This window comes from Echinops telfairi, unplaced genomic scaffold, assembly GCF_000313985.2.
Source record: "Echinops telfairi isolate 266 unplaced genomic scaffold, ASM31398v2 ScPeMD7_7404;HRSCAF=8442, whole genome shotgun sequence".
Classification (NCBI taxonomy): domain Eukaryota; kingdom Metazoa; phylum Chordata; class Mammalia; order Afrosoricida; family Tenrecidae; genus Echinops; species Echinops telfairi.
The window spans coordinates 411,529-421,803 of NW_022111304.1; the positions used below are offsets into that span (position 1 = coordinate 411,529).

General features: G+C 35.9%; 1 protein-coding gene across 1 annotated transcript; it reads right to left on the minus strand.

Moving 5' to 3' along the window:
• Positions 1 to 201: 201 nt before the first annotated feature.
• On the minus strand, positions 202 to 1,152 carry LOC101655849 (olfactory receptor 6C76-like). The gene has a single exon (XM_004717831.2). It carries the CDS (start codon positions 1,141 to 1,143, stop codon positions 202 to 204), a length of 942 nt encoding a protein of 313 aa, XP_004717888.1. The 5' UTR covers positions 1,144 to 1,152.
• Between the last annotated feature and the right edge of the window lie 9,123 nt (positions 1,153 to 10,275).

Here is a 10,275-nt window from a genome sequence, read left to right on the forward strand (position 1 = left end):
CAAGGTTAAAAGAATAGTGATATAAACAATGAATAATAGAATATCTTTGCTATATGAATACAAAACAGGAGTAGATTAAAATAATTTCAATTTGTGGATGACTTTAATAACTATTCTAACATATATAAACTAAAGGAGTAAGCAAAACTAGGGGGTAATTTTTAAATAGACTTCAGTGGCATAATGTAACATAAGCCAAACCTATTTCTTTAAGGTAACAAAGATAAAATGTTTAATCATATCCTTTAGAGCTTGTTTTACTTGCTTATTTCTGAGAGTGTATATAAAAGGATTCAGGACAGGTGCAATAGAAGTGTTGAGTACAGCTATCCCCTTGTTTAAAGCCACTGTTTCCTCTGCAGAAGGTTTAATATACATAAAAATGCAGCTGCCATAAGAGATGGAGACAACGATCATGTGGGAGGAGCAGGTAGAAAAAGCCTTCTTTCTCTGCTGGGCTGAAGGGATTCTCAGAATTGTTCTTATGATGTATGCATAGGAGAGCACCACCATTCCCAATGTAATCAGGAGGGTGACAATGGCTAAAATAAAGCAGTACAATTCGATGGTCTGTGTATCTGTACAGGAGAGTTTCAGCATAGGAGAATAATCACACAAAAAGTGGTCAATAATATTGCCATCACAGAATTCTAAACCCAAGCCCATGATGAGTCCAGGAGAGGTTGTTAATAGTCCAGCCAACCAAGAGGCAATGACAAGCTGGTTACAAACTCTGTTGTTCATAATAGTCAAATAGTGAAGGGGTTTGCAGATAGCTACATAGCGGTCATAGGACATAGCAGCCAACAGGAAAAACTCTGATGCACCCAAGAAGATGGCGAAAAACAATTGTGTTGCACAAGCATTATAGGTAGTTGTTCTATCTTTGGTTGCAAGGCTGAACAGATATCTAGGGATACAGGCAGAAGTCATCGAGATTTCTAACAATGAGAAATTCCGAAGAAAGAAATACATGGGCGTTTTGAGGTGGGAATCCAGCAGAATGAGTAGTATTATCGTCATATTTCCAATGACACTTAATAAATATGTTAGAAATAGGAAAATAAAAATCACAATTTGCCAGTTTGGATCATCACTTAGTCCTACAAGAATGAATGTTGTCACTGCTGTGTGGTTTCCCATAGTTTAATTTCTCCTTAATTCATTAAGAGCTGGTGGAAAACAATAGGAAATTCAATTTAGAAAGGATCATTGAGTATGGCTTTGAAATTAATATGAAAAATCAAGTAGAAATTGAAATACATATGCTTTCTTATGCTCATCAAGTTAATCATTTCAAATTGTAGTCATAACTCAGCATTGAACCTGTTTATTTCATCTTCCTATTTAATATACCTATTCTAGCATCCTTTTCAGATCTTTACTTTCTAAATGGAATGGATTTGACTCCTTGTAAAAGCAACTGGAAATTTATCTGCTTTAAAATTTTGCCCAAGGTACTGAGAAACAACACTACTATTACTGATTCCATATGAAAAAGACTTTAAGTTCATAGAGTTATGCCTATTGTTAAAATCAACTTTTCCTCATTTTATTTTAGGATGATGGACTTATTATGTACTTTTCTACATTTAGCCAAACCCAGATCTTAATTTTGTAGGTGATTTATTAAAATGATTATTTTCTGGTCTAATATAGACTTTAGGTTTCTCGTTACTTCCAATTAATTTCCCTCAGAAAAAATATTATAAAACCTTTATCACCATATAAAATAGTGTGCATTCAGCAATAATAGCTAACCCAAGTATTCATTAAATATGAAAGAATGTACCAGTCATTTTATTAATAACAAATATTAATAATTCTACTCATTATCTTGTTCTAATTGAAAATACACATACTGATTTAAATATATACTTTCAAATATTAATCGTGAATTACACAAATATGTTTTTTCTTTCTCACCTAAATTTAACAGGTTTAATCTATGGTCACACATGTATAATAACTTCCTAGTTAATTACTTAATAAATTAACTAGAATTCTGAAAATACTCACATTCTGTGAATTCCTGAAGGAATTGTTTGCTAGTAAATTCCTAAAATTTTCTTAAATATTTTAACCTAAAATGTAAAAGGGATAATTCCTGCATTTTTTACCTTTGCAGCAAGCTGAACAACTTGCGAGTTTTTTCACAAGAACATATAGTAACATTTAACAACAAATTACACATTGGTGTATTTCTACCTTACTTCATGCAATCTTACACAAGTGACATTTTCCAAGATGTTTTACTGCTTTCACTATAAATAAAAATGTATAATGTCTGGGTTCACTTCAGCTTAGTCTGGAAATACAATTTTTTTGTTTATCTAGAATTAAAATAGTAGATTTCCTTTCTCTAGAGTTTCTGATGCTATCTCTAAGCCAAATGATTTTGGCCTTTCATCATCATAAATTTATCACTGCACTTTAATAGCAAAGAAGATAGTCTCCGTGATACTGGTCCCTGGGGATTCTTGTAGAGAAGATACTAATTGGCTAGCTGATCATACATTTTCAAAACATAAACAAAGTAGTAGTTAATTAAGGGTGTCTTCATAGGATCTACTGGGAAATCTGAAATGTTAATGTCGAGATGTATGTCGTATACATAGTGGGGCTTAAAAAACTGTATGAACCTCTTCAGGGGTGCTGAGTAAGTGCCTCACTGAAAGGACTAATGAAATGCTTGACTAATCACTGAACCTTGGGTGATTTGAACTCACTCACAGACATATCCCTAGAAAGACCTAGGCCCAGTGATCAACTTTACAAATGGCTTAGCTTATATCCTCTATTAGCTGTTTTTTGTTGATTTGTTTTGGTTGCTTTACTGCCTTCATGAGAATATAATGAGGAACCACCGTGGTACAGTTGATTGTGCATTAGACTGCTAGCCACAAACAAGATAAGTAGCTCAAAACGACTACTGATTGGAAGTAGAAAGATAAGACATTCTGCTCCCATAAAGAGTGATACTTTCCAAGATCTACAAGGGGCTTTCTACTCTGTTCTACAGAGTCATGCTATGAGGCAGAATCAATTCAATGGCAGTGAGTGTTTTGTTGAGGAACAGCAATTTATAGCTTGAGGTTTTCCAGTGGATCTGAGATGAGACTGTTCTAGAGCGACTTCTTCCATTCTCCAATTGAAATAAAAATATAGATCGTTGTATGGGCTTTAGTGTAATGCTAGTATTGCCTAGGATCTCTAATTTTCTAAAGCTTCAGTGATCAGGGATCTCACCATACATATTTTTGAGGCCAAATATCTTACTCCTTACCCTCCTCACAATGGGCTAAAGCAAAACTACCATTGTGAGGATGGCATATAACACCCTGCTCACATATGAAATATTTGTTGTGTGCTAATAAATAAATAAATGTATGAATGCATTCAGGTAACATTTGAAATATTTATTAAGACTAATATATTGGCCAGGGGAAATAGCATAACCTTTTTTCTTTTGAAAAATAACTATAGAATTGAACTTAAATAAAATACCTATAAATATCAATCTAGAAAATTTTCACATGTCCAATAAGCCATTGGAACAATTTCTTTTGCAAAAAAGTGTTGCGCAAAGTACAGGAAAGTAAAAGGAATAAATCCTTCGCCTAATTCTTCACACAAAAAGTACAGCTTAAGTATGCCAAAATGACTGACAAATGTGTAATAAGATACAGTGATTGCTACAGAGGCAAATACTTGTAATTTGTTAAGATGTATATGAAATTAGAATATTTTCATGGGGGAGATTTAATTATACATCTTTGAAAATATCTAAAATTTAGTACTTAGCTATTAAAATTATTAATTAGTATATTTAACTATTATTAATTAGTATATCTTTTTCATATGATTTCTGAAAGCAAGGGAGAAGTGATACTTGTTATGTTTGATAAGCGATGTAATTGAAAAATTATTTTATAAATTAAATAAATCAGCTATACACAATTGTGGAATTAATGCAGTAATATATTGAGAAATCTTGCATTTGTTTATAACAACGTCCAGAAAAGACAGGGAAAAGGATATGCCATTTGGAAGAAAGCTGGATTTTAAGGACAGGAAAATTTTATTTAAAAGACTATTGTGTGAGCAATGAGACCTAGAGTGATTAAAAACCCAATAAGAAAAATATCTCTTTAGTGATACCCAAATCTTCAGGTACTTTGCAAGGGAATCATTTGCTTATCTGACCTGGCTTAGTAAGTTATACTTTGGGCTTCTAACTGCAAATTCAGCCATTCAAAACAACAAAACCGCAGCTGCTCCATGGGAAAATAATGAGGTTTTATTGGAATGGAAGTTGGAAACAAGGTGCAAGGAACAATAGATGGAAAATATGGGTTTCATGACAGAAATGATGCTGAAGAGCGCATGATGGAATTTTACAAGACCAACCAGTTCTTTATTGTAAATACCTTTTTACAACATCTCAAAAGGTATCATATAAATGGCTTCCCAGATGGAATACACACTGATCAAATTGAGTACATCTGTGGGAAGAGACAATGTAGAAGTTTGAATTATTAACCCAAACACAGCAATAGACTGTGGAACAGACCACAAATTGCTCATATCTAAATTCTGGTTGAAGTTGAAGAAAAAAATGATTGTGTCCACCGAAGCCAAAATACCACCTGAGTGGTATTGAGTATATCCCACCTGAATTTTGAAGCATCTCAAGCACAAATTTGACATATTGAACTGTCATAACAGAACACCTGAGGCGCGGTGAGATGACATCAAGAATTTCATACATGAAGAAAGCAAAAGGTCATTAAAAAGACAGAGGGTGGGGGGGAAATAAAATCAAGGTGCAAGTCAGTGGAGACCCTGAATCTTTCTCTTAATCATAGAGTAGCTAAGGAAAATGGAAGAAATGATGTAAGTCAAAAAGTTGAACAGAAATTTTCAGGGGCCATGGAAGAAGACAGAGTAAAGTACTATAATGAAATGTGCAGAGACCTAGTTATAAAACCAAAAAAGGAAGAACATGCTCAACATATATTAAACTGAAAGAAGTCAAGGAAAAATTCAAGCTTCAAGTTGCTATTGAAAGATTGCATGAGCCTAATATTGAACAACGCAGGAAGTGAGTAAAGAGGAAGCGGGTAAAGAGGATGGAAAGTATACAAAGTCAGTGTACCTAAAAGAACTATTTGACATTCTTCCATTTCAAGAAATAACTTATGGTCAAGAACCAATGATGTTGAAGGAAGAACTCCAAGCTGCATTGAAGCCATTACATTGATATTGCATGCAAGCATTTGTTACTGAAGATCATTCAACAATGGTTGCATCAGTACATTGATAGGGAGCTTCCAGAAATTCAGGCTGGATTCAGAAGAGAACATGGGACAAGGGATATCATTGCTGATGTGAGATGGATCCTGATTGAAAATAGAAAATAATAGAAAGTTGCTTACTTTTGTTTTATTGACTATACGAAGCATTCTACTTTGTAGACCTTAACAAAGTGTGGATAGCCTTGAGAAGAATGGGAATTCTATGAACACTTAATTGTGTAGAATCTGAACAATGAGTCCATCTATGTCATTAAAGTTGACTCTACTTTGTAGAATCAGCTCTATCTCTGTTGTGATTTGAATGCTTTCCAACCTCATTGTCTCATTTCCCAATACTGCGTCTGACAGCATTCCATTGCGATTCAAAGAGTTTTCAGTGGCTAATCCCTCAGAAGTGGACAGTGAATTCCATCATTGTAGTTTGTTCGTAGGCTAGACACTACACTGAAACCTGTTTGCCTTGGGTGATCCTCCTGTTATTTGAAATATTGATGACATATCTTACAGAATGAGAGCAATATGCAAACCATTATAGTAAATCACTGATAGATGAACTGTGGTGATTGGATTTTATGCCCAGTATTTTGTGTTTTGTGAATGATACTGTTTCTCTGGTTCCTTTTCAAACGTCTCTTTGTATAAAGGAATACAACTGATGTCTTTGGTTATGTTGAGGAATTTACCTTTGATTCTTCTTTCCTTAGGGTTTTTATAAAGCGTGGGTAATGTATTTTGTCAAGTGTCTTTTCTGCATCAAATGATACGGCCATATGGTTGTAGTCCTTTATTTTATTTAGGTGCTCTATCACTTTGATTCTTTTTCTTTAAACATTGAAGTATCCTTACTATGATAGTTATGTTTTGTGTCAACGTGGCTAGGCCAGGATTCTCAGTAGTTTGGGAGTTGAGGACTCATACATGATGTGATCTAAAATCATGCTACCAACTCCATTACAGACCGACTGTGAGTAGCCAAACAGTGTGGGAAGATGACCGTGGAGTGCACTAATTTAATGATTTCACTGTCCTGATGCAATTGCAAGGAAGTTTCCTCCAAAGACTGGGCTGCTACCTATATAAATTAATGCTATAGAGAGTCCAGCTGCTCTCCTGGCTGCCTGAATCCTATATCTGGATTCATAAAGTTTTCAGTGGCTAATCCCTTAGAATTGGGTAGTGTATCTCATTTTTGTAGTCTGCTTTTAGACTGGAACCTCTGGGTTTTTGAGCCAATGATTCACCATATTACTTGCCTTCCCTGCGAGTCCCAAGAGCCTTCTATCTGACTTGCTGATCTTGGATTAATCCATTTCGGCTTTAAATAGCTGTGGTCTTTCTGCGTCATGATTTGTCTTCTTGCCATGTGATTCATCTTCATGCTACCTGGTTTGTGAGCCTGGCAGCTGAATGAGTCTGGAAAAGCCGCAAGCTTCACATATTACCAATGCACTTAAGCCAGACTGAATTTACCAGTTTCTAAAACTGTGTGAGCCACTTCCTTTGTATAACTTTATTTATATATGAGTAGTTCTTAAAATCATAAAGATGAGTTTACTGAATTGGTTCCACAGCCTCATTAGTTCTCAGGACACTGAGAATTCTGCCTCTGTATCTATTAGTGTGGATAAATCTGCCACTATTAGTAATAAGGTCACTAATAATCCATGTTATGTGGTGTTAATACTCAAAATACTATTACATATAAATAAAGTGTTTATGATAATACAGACTCTTGATGATTGGGTGTTTTCTATTTTTCATAAATTTGGTCAGGATGAGAAGTATAAAGAAGCTGGTTGGTTGGCACTACTTACAATAGACAACTTGGTAAAGGAGAGAGCAAAGTTCAGGGCTTTGGAGGCACAGTTAAAGTAGTATAAAAGACCTAAGTTTCCACTGGTGGGATTTACTTTTTAGTACCAAAGCTGATAATACCAAAAACAGACTAGAGTCTTATCAGAAGGCTAGCTGAATTACAATGCCATATGAATACTCAACCTAGAATCATTCATGATGTTAAAATTAGGGCATTGATTAGCAAGAAACAGAATCAGAAACTTGGGTTGGGGATCTATGGACACATAATCATGAAGGTGAGGACATTGGGCATCTAAATTGCATTGAATTACTTCAGACAAATACATAATCCTTCTCATCTGAAGAAATTAATCCATTATTGTTAGATACAAGGGAAACCTACTAAACATTTACCTGATATATGTAAGCAGAAGAATTCTCAGTCAGCTGAGTATCAGTTAACTCAAATATCCACAACAGAGGGGCATGAGCCCTTCATCAAGTTCTAGTTTACAGGCCCACAACCTTTTGGCTAAAGAGTAGGCTGAATCTCTTTGATGAAGCACCCCAATATACGACCCAAATTGGATATTGTTAGTCTTCTCCCCAGCCTGCTCCAACAGGATTTGCAACCTTTCACAAGAGTCACTGTTCATCGGTGAAAAGGAAATAATTAGACTGTTCAGGGATCACTGGCAATGGCTAATTGCAGGAGAAAAAATATTTGGGAGGCCTACATACAGAGTGGGAGCAGATAGAGGATAAGTTGTTAATAGAATATTATCTTAGGTTTATGTCAAAATGAGTTGACTGGGTCCCAGAACAAATCTTGCAGTAATTTCTCCAGTTACAGAATGTATATTTAGAAAAGACATATTGAGAAACTGGCAGAATCAGAATATTGGATCCCTGACATGTGGAATGAGGGATGTTATGATAGGAAAAGCCAAATGGAAGCCAATAGAACTATCTCTGCCCAGGATAAGAGTAAACCAAGTAAAATTCCTGGAAGGCTTACCGTAGGGGTGATGATTCCCACCACATCCTGATTTAACTTATCTATTTTGCCTGTGCAAAAATGCGGACCTTGAGCAGGAGTGTAAATTACCGTAAATGTAATCAGGAGGGGACTCCTCTTGCAGCTGTGGTTCCAAATATGTGTGTGTGTGTGTTTTGGCTTGAGCAAATTAATACTTCTCCTAGTACTTGGTGTTCAGCTACTGATCTGGCCAATGCCTTTTACTCAATTCTGTTTTCAAAGAACCACCAAAACCAGTTTGCCTCCAGCTGACAAGGGCAATAATATACATTCACGACTCTCCTACTATACTACAATTTAACCTGCAGGGATCTTGATCACCATTGCATTGATGATGGTATGCTATTTAGACCTACTAGGGAAAAATATGAATATCTTTAAACTTATTGGTAAAACATCTGTATGCAAGAAAGTGGGAAATTTGCCTGACAAAGCTTCTTCCTACAGAGGTGCTTTCCACCTCCATGAATTTCTATGAGTCTAGTGCTGTGGTGTATATGGAGATATTTCTTCTGGAGTGAAGGATAAGTTATTGTACCTGAGCCCTCCCAAAACACACAAAAAAGCATAACACCAGGTGGGCTTTTGATTTTGGAAGTAATATCACTCATTTGATTGTACTACTCTATCCTATGGAGCAAATCACTCACAGGGCTCTTAATTTTGAGTTGGGCCCAGAAGAAAAGAAAACTCAGCAATAGATCCAGGCTGTTGGCAAGTGGCTCTGCCATTTAAGCCATACAATCCAGCTGACCCAATGTGCTTGAAGAGTCATAATGCAGTTTGTAGCCTTTGGCAGGTCTCTATTAGTGAATCACAGAGCTAAGGGGTTAAAAAAAAAAGAAAATTCTTTTTTTAAGCCACATTACTGAATATAGATCTGAAATTAATATAAAGCCTCAAATAACTCAATTTAAATGATGCATATGCTTTTTTATACATATTGATTCAATTAGTTCACATTGTAATCACAACCCAGAATTGCACCTGTTTATTTCATTCTAATTCTTATTTGAAATCTTAACTTTCTAAAAGGAATGAGTTTATTACTCCCTGTTGAAATCATCTGTTAATTTATATGGTTGAAACTTTTGTGCAAGGTACTGAGAAACAGGTTCTCTAGTATTACTGTATTTTCATAAAGAGAGATTTTTAAGGTCATAGAGTTATACCTATTACAAAAATAAACATTTGCTCTTTTTTTTTAAGGATAGTGAACTATAGCATATTTTTGCATTTAGAAAAGAGACCAATGGTTCTGGGGGGACATGGGAGAGGGGGAAGCAGAGGTAAGGAAGTGGTGTTGACCAACATGGGGAGAGGGGAGCAACAAGTGATCCAAAATTAGTGGAAAGGAGGGTTTGAGAGACTTGGTAGGGATTCATCAAGGGCAATATAACCGAGAGAAATTACTGAAACCCAAATTAAGGCTACATGATAGTGGGACAAGAGGAAAGTGAAAGGAAATAGAGGAAAGAACTAGGAGACAAAGGGAATTTATAGAGGTCTAAATACAGGCATGTACGTATGTAAATATGTTTATATAGGATGGTGGGGAAATAGATTGATGTGCATATATTTATAGGTTTAGTATTAAGGCAGCAGATGGGCATTGGGCCTCCACTCAACTACTTACTCAATGCAAGAACACGTTGTTCTATTAAATTGGCATTCCATGATGCACACCTTCCCAACAGGATCGCTGAAGACAAATGTGTGCATAAGCAAATGTGGTGAAGAAAGATGATGGTGCCCAGCTATCAAAAGATATAGTGTCTAGGGTCTTAAAGGCTTGTTTATCTAAACAAGCAGCCATCTAGCTCAGGAGCATCAAAGCCCACATGGAAGAAGCACACCAGCCTGTGTGACCACAAAGTGTAGAAGGGTCCAGTCATCAGACATCAAAGAACAAAAAAGTCATATCAGTGGGTGCCCACCTTCTCAACACGATTGCTGAAGACAAATGTGTGCATAAGCAAATGTGGTGAAAAAAGCTGAGGGTGCCTGTGTATCAAAAGATATAGTGTCGGGTCCTAAAGGCTTGAAGATAAACAAGCGGCCATCTAGCTCAGAAGCAACAAAGCCCACATGGAAGAAGCACACCAGCCTGTGTGACCATGA